The sequence below is a fragment of the Schistocerca serialis genome, chromosome 4 (genome assembly GCF_023864345.2).
Source record: "Schistocerca serialis cubense isolate TAMUIC-IGC-003099 chromosome 4, iqSchSeri2.2, whole genome shotgun sequence".
In the NCBI taxonomy this organism is placed as follows: Eukaryota; Metazoa; Arthropoda; class Insecta; order Orthoptera; family Acrididae; genus Schistocerca; species Schistocerca serialis.
This window is the reverse complement of record NC_064641.1, coordinates 572143688-572162321: the sequence shown is the minus strand read 5'-3', so window position 1 is coordinate 572162321 and position 18634 is coordinate 572143688. Positions and strand designations below refer to the sequence as shown.

At 44.2% G+C, this 18634-nt stretch overlaps 1 protein-coding gene across 3 annotated transcripts in view; it reads left to right on the top strand.

Moving 5' to 3' along the window:
• Positions 1–18634, top strand: part of LOC126475308 (POU domain, class 3, transcription factor 2) — a 654696-nt gene that overhangs the window by 279337 nt on the left and 356725 nt on the right. The window contains exon 1 of one of the 3 annotated variants that reach the window (XM_050103083.1): positions 10717–10762. The exons of the other annotated variants lie outside the window; for them this stretch is intronic. Coding sequence (XP_049959040.1) covers positions 10748–10762 — 15 coding nt within the window. The 5' untranslated portion in view covers positions 10717–10747. Of the gene's footprint in view, positions 1–10716; positions 10763–18634 lie in introns of those variants that run through there. 3 annotated transcript variants of the gene reach the window in all.

Sequence of the window (18634 nt, the reverse complement as noted above, 5' to 3'; positions counted from 1 at the left end):
CGCGGCAGAAGGGTACATTGTATTCAAATGAGATAATCCGGGTCCCCGCATCTCCATAAGAATGCCGCGAATCGGCTTAGCGCGCTGGACATACATTAGTAATCGTCATTAGGCCGGCTTCCGCCGCCTGTTCCTCGTCGCCTCGCCTCTTCTCGTCTGCGCCGCGCCTTCGCTAGCCGTGTCGTCCGTGCTGCGCACGCCCTCTGCCCAGCCGGTGCATTTCTAAAGGCCAGAAGAAAGGCAGTGGCGCCGTAGCTTACGAGTACGTAATTCTAATGTACCCTTATCGCAGCCGCGTGCATCCGCGGGATGCTACGAAAGGGCGGATTACCCATGAGAATTAGGAGAATAATTATTTTCTGTCCTCTCTTTTCCCCTCTTTTTTAGGTCCCTTCCTTTCATCACGAAGAGAATCTTAGCATTAATTACTGCGAAACCTGCTGCTGAATTTACAGTCTGTTAAGATCGTGGTCGGGTTAATCAGTGGAAACATTTATTTGATATCGAGCAAAATCAAATACACTACTGGACATTACAATTGCTACACCAAGAAGAAATGCAGATGATAATCGGGTATTCATTGAACAAATATATTATACTAGAACTGACATGTGATTACATTTCCACGCAATTTGGGTGCATAGATCCTGAGAAATCAGTACCCAGAACAACCACCTCTAGTCGTAATAACGGCCTTGATACTCCTGGGCATTGAGTCAAACAGAGCTTGGATGGCGTGTACAGGTACAGCTGCCCATGCAGCTTCAACACGATATCACAGTTCATCAAGAGTAGGGACTGGTTTATTGTGACGAGCCAGTTGCTCGGCCACCATTGACCAGACGTTTTCAATGGGTGAGAGATCTGGAGAATGTGCTGGCCAGGGCAGCAGTCGAACATTTTCTGTATCCAGAAAGGCCCGTAAAGGGCCTCCAACATGCTGCCGTGCATTATCCTGCTGAAATGTAGGGGTTTCGCAGGGATCGAATGAAGGGTAGAGCCACGGTTCGTAACACATCTGGAATGTAACGTCCACTGTTCAAAGTGCCGTCAATGCGAACAAGAGGTGACCGAGAAATGTAACCAATGGCACCCCATAACATCACGACGGATGATACGCCAGTATGGCGATGACGAATACACGCTTCCAAAGTACGTTCACCACGATGTCGCCAAACACGGAAGCGACCATCATAATGCTGTAAACAGAACCTGGATTCATCCGAAAAAATGACGTTTTGCCATTCGTCATCCCAGATTCGTCTTTGAGTACACCATCGCAGGCGCTCCTGTCTGTGATGCAGCGTCTAGGGTAACCGCAGCCATGGTCTCCGAGCTGATAGTCGATGCTGCTGCAAACGTCGTCGAACTGTTCGTCCAGAAGGTTGTTGTCTTGCAAACGTACTCATCTGTTGACTCAGAGATCGAGACGTGGCTGCACGATCCGTTACAGCCATGCGGATAAGATGCCTGGCCTGTCATCTCGACTGCTAGTGATACGAGGCCGTTGGGATCCAGCACGGCGTTCCGTATTATCCTCCTGAACCCACCGATTCCATATTGCGCTAACAGTCATTGGATCTGGACCAACGCGAGCAGCAATGTCGCAATAGGATAAACCGCAATCGCGATAGGCTACAATCCGACCTTTATCAAAGTCGGAAACGTGGTGGTACGCAATTCTCCTCCTTACACGAGGCATCACAACAACGTTTCTCCAGACAACGCCTGTCAACTGCTGTTTGTGTATGAGAAGTCGGTTGGAAACTTTCCTTATGTCAGCACGTTGTAGGTGTCACCACCGGCGCCAACCTTGTGTGAATGCTCTGAGAAGGTAATCATTGCATATCACAGCATTTCTTCCTGTCGGCTCAATTTCGCTTCTGTAGCACGTCATCTTCGGGGTGTATCAATTTTAATGGCCAGTAGTGTACATTACATATCAACAAGAGAAAAATGAAATTAGAATTAATAATACGTACAGTCAACCGCAGCGTCTGTAATTGCTTGGCATCTCCAAGGCAGGCTTGAAACTAAGTTTTCCGCGTATTCAGATGGAAGAAAGCTCCAAATGCGTCTTATTTGCATTGACAGCTCTTTCAAAGTGAAGATCTTTTTTCCTTGAAATTTGTTTTCGATCAAAGACCATACAGTTTCACCAGGATTAGCTTCAGGCAGCTGTGAGGACCAATCCAGTGCCAGCACACCTTCCTCCTTCTCCGGTCGCTGCAAAGCCTGCTGCGGTGCTGATCTCCTGCAGTATCCAGTCTTCATTTTTGTAAATGAACCAACGTTTGGCAGTCGATGTCAAGAATTTTTGATAAATATGTAACATCTTCTGTGCATTTAAATTGTTGGTAAACACGTGCCGATCTCAGTCAAAAATTCAAAGTAAACTAATGCTTTATGGACACTGCATGAAGGACAAAGGTTCCCTCTAGTGGACTGTGAAAGAAGTAAGGGGATATATTTTACCATATTTGTGTAACACATCATGAATTCGCAGTTGTGAATAAGGCGTACAATCAGCTGTAGAATGGAATGACGACAATGAAAATTTGTGCCAGACAGGGACTCGAACCCGGATTACCCGCTTATCACGAGCGGTCGTCTTACCATTTGGCATGCACGTCCATAGGGACTCTACATCGTAATCAGAATCACACATGCACACAAATGGTTCAGTGGCCCTGAGCACTATGGGACTTATCATCTGAGGTCATCAGTCACCTAGACTTCGAACTACTTAAACCCAACTAACCTATGGACATCACACACATCCATGCCCGAGCAGGATTCGATCCTGCGACCGCAGCAGAAGCGTGGTTCCGGACTGAAGCGCCTAGTACCGCTCGGCCACAACGGCCGGCCATGCACACAACGCCTGACCTATACAGGAATATACACTCCTGGAAATTGAAATAAGAACACCGTGAATTCATTGTCCCAGGAAGGGGAAACTTTATTGACACATTCCTGGGGTCAGATACATCACATGATCACACTGACAGAACCACAGGCACATAGACACAGGCAACAGAGCATGCACAATGTCGGGGCACTAGTACAGTGTATATCCACCTTTCGCAGCAATGCAGGCTGCTATTCTCCCATGGAGACGATCGTAGAGATGCTGGATGTAGTCCTGTGGAACGGCTTGCCATGCCATTTCCACCTGGCGCCTCAGTTGGACCAGCGTTCGTGCTGGACGTGCAGACCGGGTGAGACGACGCTTCATCCAGTCCCAAACATGCTCAATGGGGGACAGATTCGGAGATCTTGCTGGCCAGGGTAGTTGACTTACACCTTCTAGAGCACGTTGGGTGGCACGGGATACATGCGGACGTGCATTGTCCTGTTGGAACAGCAAGTTCCCTTGCCGGTCTAGGAATGGTAGAACGATGGGTTCGATGACGGTTTGGATGTACCGTGCACTATTCAGTGTCCCCTCGACGATCACCAGTGGTGTACGGCCAGTGTAGGAGATCGCTCCCCACACCATGATGCCGGGTGTTGGCCCTGTGTGCCTCGGTCGTATGCAGTCCTGATTGTGGCGCTCACCTGCACGGCGCCAAACACGCATACGACCATCATTGGCACCAAGGCAGAAGCGACTCTCATCGCTGAAGACGACACGTCTCCATTCGTCCCTCCATTCACGCCTGTCGCGACACCACTGGAGGTGGGCTGCACGATGTTGGGGCGTGAGCGGAAGACGGCCTAACGGTGTGCGGGACCGTAGCCCAGCTTCATGGAGACGGTTGCGAATGGTCCTCGCCGATACCCCAGGAGCAACAGTGTCCCTAATTTGCTGGGAAGTGGCGGTGCGGTCCCCTACGGCACTGCGTGGGATCCTACGGTCTTGGCGTGCATCCGTGCGTCGCTGCGGTCCGGTCCCAGGTCGACGGGCACGTGCACCTTCCGCCGACCACTGGCGACAACATCGATGTAATGTGGAGACCTCACGCCCCACGTGTTGAGCAATTCGGCGGTACGTCCACCCGGCCTCCCGCATGCCCACTATACGTCCTCGCTCAAAGTCCGTCAACTGCACATACGGTTCACGTCCACGCTGTCACGGCATGCTACCAGTGTTAAAGACTGCGATGGAGCTCCGTATGCCACGGCAAACTGGCTGACACTGATGGCGGCGGTGCACAAATGCTGCGCAGCTAGCGCCATTCGACGGCCAACACGGCGGTTCCTGGTGTGTCCGCTGTGCCGTGCGTGTGATCATTGCTTGTACAGCCCTCTCGCAGTGTCCGGAGCAAGTATGGTGGGTCTGACACACAGGTGTCAATGTGTTCTTTTTTCCATTTCCAGGAGTGTATATATAATGGATGTACGAGTACAGGTCGTAGACGCATGGTTGACGAGTATGGAGGTTTGGGTCTGGTCGTGAGTCGTGCGCGGATAGTGAAACAGTAAGGCGACGGATCGCGATAAGCGGAAATTCGGGTTCGAATCCCGATCCGACATAAATTTTCATTGTCGTCATTCCATACTACAGCTGATGGTAGTCCTTATTCGCAATTGCGAATTCATTTGATGTGTTTCGTAACGGCTGTGGCATGTATGCATGCATTTGCGAAGGAAATTTACATCGTAATCAGAATAACATAGCAACCGCAATATCGTATCTTTGTGTAATGCCGTCCATGCTCTTCCTTAACAGACTGTAAATGGAATCCACGTCTCGTGGAAAAATACATCCAGTAAAGATGAGAGACGCTTCACTTGGGCATCTGAGACTATTTTGTCAAGCAGATAAAATTGGTACCTAATTTGTCTAAAAACTTGGCAACTTCAGCATTACTTATAACAAAAATTACGGCGCGTTACGAATTTAGCAGTAGTTTAAAGTGTACACAGAAAGTTCACAAATGGTTCAAATGGCTCTGAGCACTATGCGACTTAACTTCTGAGGTCATCAGTCGCCTAGAACTTAGAACTAATTAAACCTAACTAACATAATTACATCACACACATCCATGCCCGAGGCAGGATTCGAACCTGCGACCGTAGCGGTCGCTCGGTTCCAGACTATAGCGCCTACAACCGTACGGCCCCTCCGGCCGACATAAAGTTCACAAAACAAGAGAGTATAGCAGAGATTTATGTCCTTAAATCACTTGCACGTCTTGTTTGCTTGCTCCAAGTATGAAATAAACTATCTGAACGAAAGTAACCGACGTCTATTAGTATATCTGTAAGATCTTCTCAGTTTACAAGCAGCGCCATTTCGAATAAAACAATCAAGCTTTCGATAGATTCCTCCGCTACCGTTACCAGGAGTTGAAATCACTAACTTCCGAGGGTGGCACGGTGTTCTTTAAGGTCTCAGACGCTACAATTGTCTCTATGTAAGCAGAACACCGTGCCTGCTGCGGCAGTCAGTAAGTTCAACTCCTGACGACTGTGGTGGATACAGCTGTCGAAAGCTCGATTGTTTTATTCGAAATGACGCAGCTTGTAGAATGGTTCAAATGGCTCTGAGCACTATAGGACTTACCATCTGAGATCATCAGTCCCCTAGAACTTAGAACTACTTAAACCTAACTAACCTAAGGACATCACACACATCCATACCCGAGGCAGGATTCGAGCCTGAGACCGTAGCGGTCGAGCGGTTCCAGTCCGAATCGCCTAGAACCGCTCGGTCACACAGGCCGGCGCGGCTTGTAAACCGGCAAGATTTTATTGAAGCATTCCACCGCGAAAGACTCCGAGGATACATCTATTAGTGGACATTGATATGGGGTATGTCCGCCCTTCACCTTTATGATGGCTGAGAATACTTTCAGTGAGTTGACTGCATATCTGTGAAGTAAGGGCAGCTGGTACTTCCTCAAGATCCGAAACCAGAGAAGGTAGTGATGTTGGAAGCTGGGGTCTGGATCGATTTCGACATTCTAACACATCCCAAAGATGTTCCATTGGAGTCAGGTCGGAACTCTCAGCAGGTCAGTTCATTTCAGAGATGCTATTGTTCACAGACCATTCCCTCACAGAAGTTGTTTTATGATAAGGTACAATGTTATGCTCATTTCAACAATCAACATCTCCGAGCTGTTACCCTAATGTACACATTACACAATGCTGCCTAACGTGTCCATATCTTCAGCAATTAGCGTTTTCTTCTGCGCAATAAAGGGACCACACCCTGCCCACTGAAAACACCCTAGTGCTGTTTGTTACCACGCACTACGCAGGTAACATTCTCCAGGCATCCGCCGAAATCAAACTCTACCTGCCACGGCGTACAGCGTGGTTCATCGCTTCAAATTACTTATTTCCAGCCGTCCACTGTCTAGTGACGTCGGTATTGGAGCCTAAAGCGTCCCTTAGCACTGACTACAGAAATGCAAAGCTTATGAGGAGCTGCTTAACCACTTTTTGTACCCCATTCCTTTTAACTCCCTACGCACAGCCATTGTGCTAGATGGACTACCGGTAGCACTTTGGAACTGACGAGTGATACCTACCGTTGATTTCGTACGATTTTTTTACAACCGCCCTTACAAAATGCTCGATACTCCCCGTCCGTCAATATATGAAATTCCCTGACAGTGGGTTATCTGTGGTTGTTCCTTCGCGCTTCCACTTCTTAATCTCATCACCATCAGTCGACCTGGGAAGCTTTAGAAGATATTAAACGTTCCTGATGGATCTGATATTCAGGTGACCTCGAATGGGTAGTCCTCATTCGAAGTCACTGAGCTCTCCCGACCAACCCATCCTGCTGTTAATGCCTGTCTACTAACAAAACGGTACTCCCCGCCACCTTTTAGGTTGGGGTGTCTGCCTCTTGTGACATCTACCGGTCGATTCCACATTACGTAGGGGTGTTCGTATACTTTTCATCAGGTAGTATGTAGAGTGCCAAAGTTCTTTTCCTCACGTAAATAAAAGTTGGTAGAAATTAATACAAATGCCGCGAAAATGACTCTGTTCAATTTGTCTCATATCCTTCCCTAATGTCAGCATGGCTCCATCTCTATTGACCTCTCGTCGACGGGATGTAAAACGATAATAATGCTTCGTTGGGAACACGTATATTTGTATCTTGTCTTCATACACGATGCCTACGAGCTCTGAGTATGTTTTCTTGTGTCAGCTGTGAATGTTTCTTTTCGTGCTATTCACGAATGGAGTGATGGGTATATACTGGCTACATCTCTTGTTTCAGTGGAGTTTTAATCCTGCCTAGCTATCACAGTGTTAGTTTCCCGTTGTTTTACTAAGCATTCCAGCCGAAGAATGGGAACTTACCTTCAATAATGGCACATATGATAGCTTCCCCACCAGCATCGACTTTACTCCGTAACTGACTCCTGTCACGTTCCTACACTGAAGCATAATATGATAACTTTTACTACTTTTGCACAGAGCCGCATCGATAGCTTTTGTAGTTAACACTCTCTTCATTGAGGCAACTAGTTCGAATTCCGTAGGTGGAAGTAAGTTTCGTTGCTGGTTGTTCAGAGGGAAAGGAAAGAGCAGGTAGCCATTAAAGAGAATTACGTGAAAAATTTTCAACTTAGTAGCGAAATAATGTATCTTTTTACAAAAATGTGAGAATAATTAGGAGGGATTTCCAAATCGGGCAAAGAAGATATTGTTCCAACAATTTGCACTTAAAACCTGTCATTTATCTTCTCCTTCCAAACAAAAACCGACCATTAACTTTCCGGTAGGCGAAATCGACTTCGACTTTGTGGATGGAGGGCTTCCGCCAGCTATACCCTTTCGTTTTGAGTGTAAAGTATAAGACGCATATCTCCTCTACTATATCAAATGAGAAAACAAAATTAACTGGATTATTTTTGAAACGTAAAAAGTCGTCTTCGGTTGTAGATTTGATCGATATTCTACCATCGCTTATAGCCATGATACTGTTCGTAGACAGGAGGGATATGGTCGAAACAGCGTACGTCGAAAATGTATCGCACAGAAGCAGTCCTCGCTAATTCCAGCCACCGTGAGGTCTTAGACGAAAGCCCTTCGAGAACAGCATTGCCGTAATCAAGTATGGGGAACTGTGCGAATTTCTTTTGAAGTCGAGAGGAAATACGTTTTTATCTACATCTACATACATACTCCGCAAGCCACCGCAAGGTGCATTGCGGAGGGTCCCTTGTACCACTACTAGTCATTTCCTTTCATGTTCCACTCGCAAATACTGCGAGTGAAAAATGGCTGTCTGTTTGCCTGTGTATGAGCCCTAATCTCTCTAATCTTGCCTTCGTGCTCCTTACGTGAAATGTACTTTGGCGGCTGTAGAATCGTTCTGCAATCAGCCTCAAATGCCGGTTCTTTAAATTTTCTCAATAGTGTTCTTTGAAATGAACGTCGCCTTCCCTCCACTGTACTTCTGTACTGAATGAAATGACGACAACTCCTTAGAGACTGGAGCTGTGTGTACAATTCAAACTAAGTGATGATCGAGAATTATGACCAAGTTCTTTGCAGGAAAGGTTATTCCTGTGCTGTTTAGGATTACGGGTGGAAGGAATTTATGTTAAAATGAAAACACTTTTAGTAAAATGTTCTTTTGGGGAGGAGTGAAGGGGTATGATGACCTCCCTGAACTCCTCTCGGATCCGCCACTGGAGAAGTGCCACGTCACAGAGGAAGATATTGTCATCTGCAGCCTGTCGAACTAGTAAATTTTCAGCGACCGGGAGGCACGAAAGGATCCTGAAGAAGATCCATATTGGGGAGTTGAAACATCTACATCTACATATATACTCTTCTAGCCACCAAGCGGTGTGTGGGGGAGGGCACAATTCGCGCCAGAGTCATATTTCCCCCCTTTGTTCCACTCGCGGATCGCACGAGGGAAAAACGACTGTCTGAACGCCTCAGTACGAGCTCTCATTTCCCTTATCTTTGAATGATGATCATTACGCGATTTGAAAAAAATGGTTCAAATGGCTCTGAGCACTATGGGACTTAACTTCTGTGGTCATTAGTCCCCTAGAACTTAGAACTACTTAAACCTAACCAACCTAAGGACATCACACACATCCATGCCCGAGGCAGGATTCGAACCTGCGACGTAGCAGTCGCGCGGTTCCGGACTGAGCGCCTTACCGCGAGACCACCGCGGCCGGCTACACGATTTGAAAGTTGGTGGTAATAATATATGCTCTACATCCTCGGTGAAGATTGGGCTTCGGAATTTAGTGAGCAGCCCCTTCTGTTTAGCGCGTAGTCTATCTGCAAGTGTGTCCTACTTCAAACTTTCTATGAGATTTGAAACGCTCTCGCGATGGCTAAATGTACCAGTCACGAATCTTGCCGCTCTTCTTTGGACTTTCTCTATTTCTTGAATGAGACCCAACTGGTAAGGGTGCCATACAGACGAACAATACTCTAAGACTGGACGAACTAACGTATTGTAAGCTACTTCCTTTGTTGAAGGACTGCATCGCTTCAGGATTCTACCAATAAACCGCAATCTAAAGTTCGCCTTACCCGTTACTTGTGTAATCTGACCATTCCATTTGAGATCATTTCGAATAGTCACACCCAGATACTTGACTGATGTTACCGCTTCCAAAGACTGATCATTTATTTTGTACCCATACATTAATGGGGATTTTCGCCTTGTTATGCGCAGTAGCTTATACTTACTAATATTGAGAGATAACTGCCAGTCATTACACCACGCATATATTTTCTGCAAATCCTCATTGATTTGTTCACAACATTCGTGTGATACTACATTCTGTAGACTACAACATCATCGGCAAACAGTCTAAGGCCTCTGTCAATACCATCAACCAGATCGTAAAAAGCAGAGGACTTATTACGCTCCTCTGGGGCACACCTGAAGTTACTCTTGTTTCTGTTTAAGTTACCCCGTTCAGGACGACATACTGCTCCCTGTCTGTTAGAAAACTTTCTATCCAACCGCATATGTCACTGGATAGACCGTAAGCGCGCAATTTTTGTAGCAGGCGACAGTGCCGAACTGAGTCGAACGCCTTTCGAAAGTCGAGAAATATGGCATCAACCTGGGAGCCGGTATCTAGAGCCTTTTGTATATCATGCACAAAGAGGGCCAGCTGTGTCTCGCATGACCACTGTTTCCTAAAACCGTGCTGGCTTCTGCAGATGAGCTTCTCAGAGTCTAGAATGGTCATTATGTCTTAACACAAAATATGTTCCATCAAGTATTGGAGGGGTTAGATGAATACGACGAGGCCCGATAACTCAGAAGATTTTTAGCACCAGTGACGTAAGCTTATCTCTCGTCGGAGACGGGACGATTTTTGCACCCGCACTAGTTTGTGACTGGGGAATCAAATAAGGCCTCGGCAGCGCGGACGATGGGCCGCGGATCCCATTAGAGTTGCCGCGCTTCTGCTACAGCGGCCAGCAATAAAACGAGACAAAGTGGGAGCGCGCTGGCCGCGTGCAGCCCAGGAGCTACGCATGAGTCACGCCGTCGTCGTTAGCCCTGGCCTCCGCCGCTGCGCGAACACACGCATAATTACGACGTCATTTCACAGAACGCGGGCGCACAAAATCGTTCGAGAGAACTGTGCCCATTAATTTTATATGAGCCACCCACGAGGGGGAGCGGCCCCGCGCAGCGAGGGGGCGAACAGACGCTCCGCTCCGCCCCACCTACCCCAAGTGTCACTCACTGCAACACAGCGCGCGCAAGACACGCCACGCCGGCAATCGTGGTCTGGCTGCAGCCGAGGGCGCATCGTCCGTCAGCAGCTCTGCGGAGATGGTGTGCAGAACGGTGAGCGACAACACACTGATTACTTACTGTTTGCGTGCCCCGCTCTTGCCTGCATTACGAGATTCGTCTAAACATTCGCCAAATGGACCGTTACCTAATGGACAAACGTTTGTTAAGCCCGTTTTACGCGAGTGTCTTTGTGGTCAAAATCGACTACTCCTGGTGGGAACGTGCGACTTGCCTGCTTGTAGATCAGCCTCCAAATGCGTAGCGAGTGGGTCTGTGATCAATTGAGTGTGCCGCGTGTAGTTTTGAAATCCAGAGTGTGTTGGACACTGCGCATGCGCAGAAACAGGGCACTGTGCTGTCGTCTGTTAAACATCAGAAGTAAACCTGTTCTCGACACACCCACCTGTGTTATAGTAATGGATTTGTACTTTTGTGTCTCACTAATCTTTTTTTAACATTTCGAAATGTTCCCCAAATGAATCGTTATGCTATATGCAAACATGTGTAGAGCTAGTTTTACACGAGCGGTTTTATGGTCAAAATCGTCTACTTGTGGAGGGTGCGCGTCAGGTCTCTGCGTATAAACCAGCCGCCAACCACATAGAGAGTGCGTTAGGATCAGGTGACTGTGCAGAATGTAGAGTATTAAAATCCTGTGCATGCTGAAGACCGAGACGTCTACCCGCTAAAATTGGCAGTAAACTATTCGCGCCGTGCTCACATGCATTATAGTAATGGATTTGGTGTTTTTTGTGTGTTTTTAATATTTTTTATCCTTTGATTTTGTGATGCATTAGACTATTATTTTATTCATGGCTGTAGTAAATATTTGTCAGTGTAAGATTCAGTCGTCAGCTGCAAATATAATATTTTATTACGCTTTAGCAGTATCGACAGATTATGAAGACGATATTGACATCTGCTAAACCAGTACTAAGTAAGTTTCCATAATATACTAAGTCTTATACTTCACATAAATGTGTAGCCAAGGTGTAAAGATTTATAATATCCCTAATTTTGTAGGTTTCCGTAGATGACAAATTTATTTGTCGAAACTGGAAAAGCATAATAAAAATATAGGTGCAGCTGACGACTGCATTTTATTTTTTTAAATATTAAGCTATTCTCACTGCACTCAGTGATGTTAAAGTGACGGATTTTGTGCTTGTTGTGACTTCTATATTTTTCTTTCAATCTTTACTGTGTTTTTCTGACACATGCCAGAGTTTGCACGAGATCTTGACACTCTTCCTACTTGTATTTTCCCACAAAAAAGACCGAATGCCTGAATGTAAAAAGGTATTTAGCTTTTACAACACCGGGACAAAGATAGAGCTTGTACTATACATAAACAGTAACGTAAATATATGAAAAAGCTTTATAATGAAAATTCTTTTAGTAGTGAAAGACCCCGAACCACTGAAAGAGAAATATTGTTATAGAGCTTGTTTGGCAATTAGGAACAAAATAAGAACCAAAATATGAAATAAAAAGCGCTAATTATTGCGTTGTAACTATTGTTTTGATGGATTTGTAGGTATACATTTTCTCGTGTTAATAGATATTGATGTTATGAAACGTTTGGACAAAACTTTTCCTATTCTTCCAGTTCTCAGCATTGTGGAAAACTTATACGACCTTTGTAAAAAACATCCACAGTATGTTTTGCATTGTGCGCTGATAAATTCCATTGGCATTGTTAGTTCCTCAAGTCTGTTTTCATATTTTAATTTTTTGTGGTAATGACGTTCCAAAATAAAATCACTTTCAGTGTACGAAACTGCACAGCAGAGAGCTGTCAGAATATACCCAGTTTCTGCGACGACGTGTAAACGTGGCAGGTGAGAATCAGCACACGAATTATACACCAGCGGTGCTGCAGTAGACTCACTTGCCACGAGAAGTCGATTGACACAAGAAAGTCACTGGTGTAAAACGGGCTTTGGAAGTGCGCATGTTGCGACCGAAACGCTTCAGTATGTTTGAGTGTAGGGAATTGATGCTGTGAGTAGTATATAAGTTTACGACTGGCTAAAATGTTTTCGTAATGGAAAGAAAATTTCCGATGATGCGCAACGATAGGATCGATAGTCAGCGAGATTAACGGTGGATGACGTCGAAAAAGCACAAAAGACGCTGCCACGAAATCGGCTACTGTCTATGAGACTGGAATTGGAGACGAGCAGTAATAGTTTCCAGAATAAATCTTTCTGCTTTAAAACTTCCTGGTAGGTTAAAACTGCGTGGAAGACCGGGATTCGAACCCGTTACCTTGACAATCGCGGGCAGTGACTTTACCGGTTTTTTATTTTATCTCATTTTGTTCGTTATTGTTCGTTCTGTGTGTTCGGGGTGGTCGCCCCATGCCGTTTGTTTAAGTTCATCATTGATCCATTAACTTAGTTTTTTATTACAGAGAGCAGCCAACCCTCTGACCGAACACGTTGAGAGACTGAGCTAACCAAGCACGTTTCATAACCTCACCTCGTAGCTGTACGTCCGCCAAACTAGGTTCCGGATTTGAGACCTGGTCAGGCATACAGTTTCAGCTGGAGAGGAAGTTTCAAAACAAGAAATGTGTTAGCGCCATCATTTAGAAAGTCGGAACATCTGTTTCCGACTTATGCAGCACAATTTCATTGACAAGTAGAAGGCAACTGGAATGGAAATTGCAGAATTTTTCATTGATCTGTGCGACCAAAATAATTTTCTGCCAGCCATCAGTCAGAGGGGCCTCAGTTCGATCAGGGGTAGGATAAGCAACGATCATGGTTCCAGTGCACAACTGCCAGTTTTTCAGTTCGACGGCGACATCGATTTTTCGGTCGATTTTCGACACTGATGTTTTCTAGCAGCCTTATAAGCGTTGCCAAAAGTACCTTTTCCGTTTGTATATTCTGTTTTCTGTTTTCATGGCACCATTCATCGAGCATTTCAGATGCACCATGTAATTTCAGCAACCAGAAGCAGAAGGCATGTGTTCACGAAAGTGACAGCTTGGGAATGGGACTAAGACTTATGATAAATAATTGTACTGATTAACTTCCTTTCCGAGAGAGTTTCGTATCTATTCCACCGTTAAGAGCATGTCCGTCAAAAGATTATCTTATTGTTAGTGGCACATCTCATGAACCTCTTCAGCGAATTTCTCTTTTATGACTTATGCAGGCGCCCTGTGTCTTTAAATGTTTTATACGTAAATGGTATCTACTGCCTGATGCGCATTACTTGTATATAAATTTGGCTCCAGTTCGTCTAAACTAAGCGTTTCATTTGTCACTAGTTTCCTACCTGCTAACGCTTGATGGATCTCTGTCGGGAAGTAAACAAATTTGAAGGCGCCTTGAAATTGTCCACACCTAAATCTGTATTTTCCGAATCAGATGGTACTTTTCTGTTTCATTGACAGATTGCTTATATGCGTCTATGCGTGCTGTTATGGCTCCCTTTTTCCCCATCATAAACTCTACACAATCGCGACGGAGAGGGCTAAACAATAATCGTAAGCTCAGCCCTGAAATCTGATACTTAGATTGTTTAAAGTTGGTTTTTGCGATATGTTTGGTGTCATTTTCGTCATTTCTGTTACATTTTGTAACGACGTGCGGTGTTGGTAAGACCTGATTTGAAATTTCACGCATGGACATTAATCTGTTACAAGTAGTACATGTGTTTTGAAAGTCATCTCATCCGTAGATAAACTGATGATTCCCAGTATTCGACTAATAAAGTGACTCTAGCCACTTATACACTTATACTACCACTTATACATCCTTCCATTTGATATCCGCGCGTTATTTTACACCTGTATATAGATATATGTAGTGATTGCGTATAGTTGCGACTTGCTAATCGCGTGATCAAACATTTCTATATTTTTTAAAAAAATATTTTAAAATAGAAAACTTCATATTTATCTACTTTAAGACCTAGAGGAAAGATTTTACACCAGGATGCTGTTTTGTCCAGATATGACTACATCGGTTAATACTCCTGAATGTATAAGTGCGTCAACTGCGAAAATTCGGAGATCGCAGTTAATACTACCCAATAAGTTATTCATGTGTAACTTGAGGATTCTGAACGTGGCACACTTTCGTTATGCACTACTAATATTGTACATTAATTTTTTCGAGGATACCGTGTTATGTTCAGTCTGCAAAAAGGTTTTCTGTGCCGTCGCGGACTTGGCTAGATATCTTGAACAAACTCTTGTATTTTCTTCGTCTTGTTATGGTCTCTTGATAGCTAAGCTACATTGTCTCGTATACACCAAATCGTGATAAAACATCTTATTGTTCGTAGTCAGATTTGGAAATAATCGATTTGTTGTGTTGAAGCTGTCGAGCCAGGAAAACCCTTAATAGTCAAGATCGCTGTTATAATTTTATTGGCTAAGTTTCGGCTTATCTACAAGCCATCAGCAGATCTTTAGCAGTTCTCTGTATTCTCCATTCACGTGCAATCCTGTCTGTTAAAGGTTTTTCTGAATCCACAGCTTCAACACAACAGATCGCTTATCTCCAAATTTGACAATGTCAAGTAATAAGATAAATGTGCGAAGTCAGGCGAATGCAGAGCACAGAAAACTGATTAGCATCTGGAGATGGCTTTTAGATAAGTCGAAACTAGTATTCAATTAAATTATAACTGCGATCTTGACTATTAAGAATTTTTCTGAATCCACAACTTAAAAACATAACAAAAACAGAGATTAAAATGACAGTGTACCGTACATGTAGACCTATACTTGGATTTATTTTGTTTCCGAATGTTGTGGCTAGATTTCGTCTGAGACATGCTAATATGCTAAGTTAAGGTCGCCCTTCTCTCCTCGTGGCAAATGAATGTAGTTTCTGGATGTAAGTGATGTTTGATTGTGCGGTATTGTGATCGTAGCAATCTTGGTCATTAATAGAGTAGAAGTACTGACACATTAGTTACTATTTTCAATTAGCACCAAAAGAAACGCAAAGCTTAACTTCTTCTACAGCAGTGTATTTCTCGACAACGTCCCACTTAGTCACATGAGGTACTGCGTTAGCATTTGAACACTGGCACTAGGCCTGTTGGTTAGGATATTTACATCACCTCAGTTCTTTCTCTAGAGGAAATGTACTAGTGTTGAAAACCATCTTTTCGAACGTCATCGCACTACACATGCGAGCGATCTCGCTTAGAAAGAGTGAGTTGGTTTATTTGAAATTTCTATTCAACCCATATACTTAACGAGAATGACCGAGCTTTATTATGATAACTTCCCTACGGTCCTGTCTTATGCCTGTCAGAAGGATTGATAGCTAGGATGCAGTCAGAGTGGTATGTACTTTTTCGAGTTAAAAAAGAATCATAAATGACACATAACGATAGCTGAAGTTTCTATTTGACGCTGAATTACTACAGTTTCTTAACAGGCTGTTGCTGCATTTGGCACGAATAGAAACGGCGACAGTATCCCATTAGCAGTCTTTGCTCCGGCGTGCCGATTGATCTGATTAACTGCGCATAAGTGCAGGGTTTACATCAGCGTGTCTGAGAAGGCAGTCGTAAACTGTGCCAGCCAATAGCGCCGTGGCTGAGACGACGGGCAAATGAATCATGAGCTCTCTGCTGTGCAGATTAACGGCACCTTCCAAGATCGACTGATTGTGGTCAGGAATGGATAAACAATAATAAGCCATATAATTAGTCCTCCAGCTCTGTAATTGTTCCCATTTACTAACGCTGAGTGATGGTATAAGAGCACTAATAACTGTTTAAGTGACTGTAAGAGGTACGCTTCGTAGCAGTGACAGTATATATTTTGAGACCCCTCAGAGCACAGTAAAAAGTAACGACACTACATGAAGGCACTGTCGTCGAAGACACTGACATAAAATGAAAATTGGTGTGAGCAAAACGGTTACAGTTCTGTATCATAAAAGCTACAAGTCGGCTAAGCGTTCGTCAAGAAAACCATAAATCTATGCACTAATGACTACTGATGGTAAAAATAATCGGTTTTACTTTTATGTTAATACGAGTAAATCGGTGGAAAGATTTAAGGCGCAGTCACTGGAAACGACCAAGACGCCCATTATAGCTACATATTACATTGAGGAGATATTAAGAGACGTTTTGTCCTATCTCGAGAAGGCTACATTTCCAGTTTGAATCAGTCATCTGATTTGCCGACCTCGCTGCCATACAGCTGCCAGGGCATGCTGACATACTGAACATGTCGTTCGAGTGGCTCCGTCATCTTGTTGCGTTAGTGTTCTGAAGAGACGAGCATTGTCGTTCTGGAAAAAAGGGGAAGAATCGCCACTGGTGGCGGATTTCGTTCGGTGTCACTCGTCCCTGTACCGACGACCTGTCAAAAAACCCGATTTGCGTAACAATGGATTTCTTATGGTCACCACAGCTGATTCCTGCCCAGATATAAAAAAGTTTCAGAGGCAAATGTGTTTTTATTTTTTCCACCAGTTTTCACGCTGTGACCAGTTGTAAATATATCGATTGCCACGACTCTCGGTAAATCATCTTTTATGAGATAACATAGTTTCATTTGATGTGGCGCGTCCTTGATGATTCTCAGGTCAGTAATTTCGGGCATTACGATTTCGGGTTGTTAACGGGATTTGATCACTATTTGATTCGCGGTTTTTTAATGATTACAACTCGTATCAAAGACGTTACAATATTTTTAGTACATAGTTACAGCAGTTAGAAATATCGAGTGATATACGTACTTAATAACAATTATAATATCCAAATATTTGTAACCGGTCACTCCATTTATGTATACATGTACAAGCATAAGGCGGACCCGTTAATATCAGTGTGATGTGGACATCGATTTTATGAGTGTGAATAACGTATACACACACACACACACACACATACACACATTGTTAAAGTGAAACCGACTTTTGTTATATTTCGCCGCTAACCGCAACATCCTTAGAAAAGGTAAGCTTAGCACTCGTCAGGTTACCGTATGATATCTCTGGATGTGTTGATTTGCGATAACATATGTATATAATATGAATACGATTTCAAAAAGCTGTCTGTGACCTCTAAAAGGTATTCAGATTGCCGTTTACCTACGAAGCGCAGACCCCCATACAACTATAGGAATTCAGACCCAAGTGCTAAAATGATATTTGTGGCGCTTTGTATACTCAGACCATGCAACCGGTTGCCCTATAAACATAAAAAAATTGTATCTGTTTCATATTAATTTCCAAAAAAATGGTTCAAATGGCTCTGAGCACTATGGGACTTAACATCTTAGGTCATCAGTTCCCTAGAACTTAGAACTACTTAAACCTAACTAACCTAAGGACATCACACACATCCATGCCCCAGGCAGGATTCGAACCTGCGAGCGTAGCGGTCGCGCGGTTCCAGACTGAAGCGCCTAGAACCGCACGGCCACATCGGCCGGCATATTAATTTTAAATAGATCCACGTGATGTCGGAAGTATAATTATGAGCGACTTGTGAGCTTAAGTAAAGTGGGTAGTTACAAATATTTGTACATTTCACTTGGTACACATAGTAGTAACTAATAGATGTAGCCTAGAATATTGATACACAAAGAAATTCAACACTAAGATTATTCACCAAATGTAAGGACTGCAAAGAGTCGGACTAGAACATGACTCCATCGATTCCGAATGGTTGTGTAAAAATAAAGTCTTTTTCTAATGCAAGACGCTAGACACTGCGTACAACTCTCAATATCTGGCACAACCTGTACTTCAGCGGTCTGTTATGAATTGATTCAATTAGTGCTTTCGGGGTATGAGAAACGAAAAAAATGGTTCAAATGGCGCTGAGCACTATGGGACTCAACTGCTGAGGTCATTAGTCCCCTAGAACTTAGAACTAGTTAAACCTAACTAACCTAAAGACATCACAAACATCCATGCCCGAGGC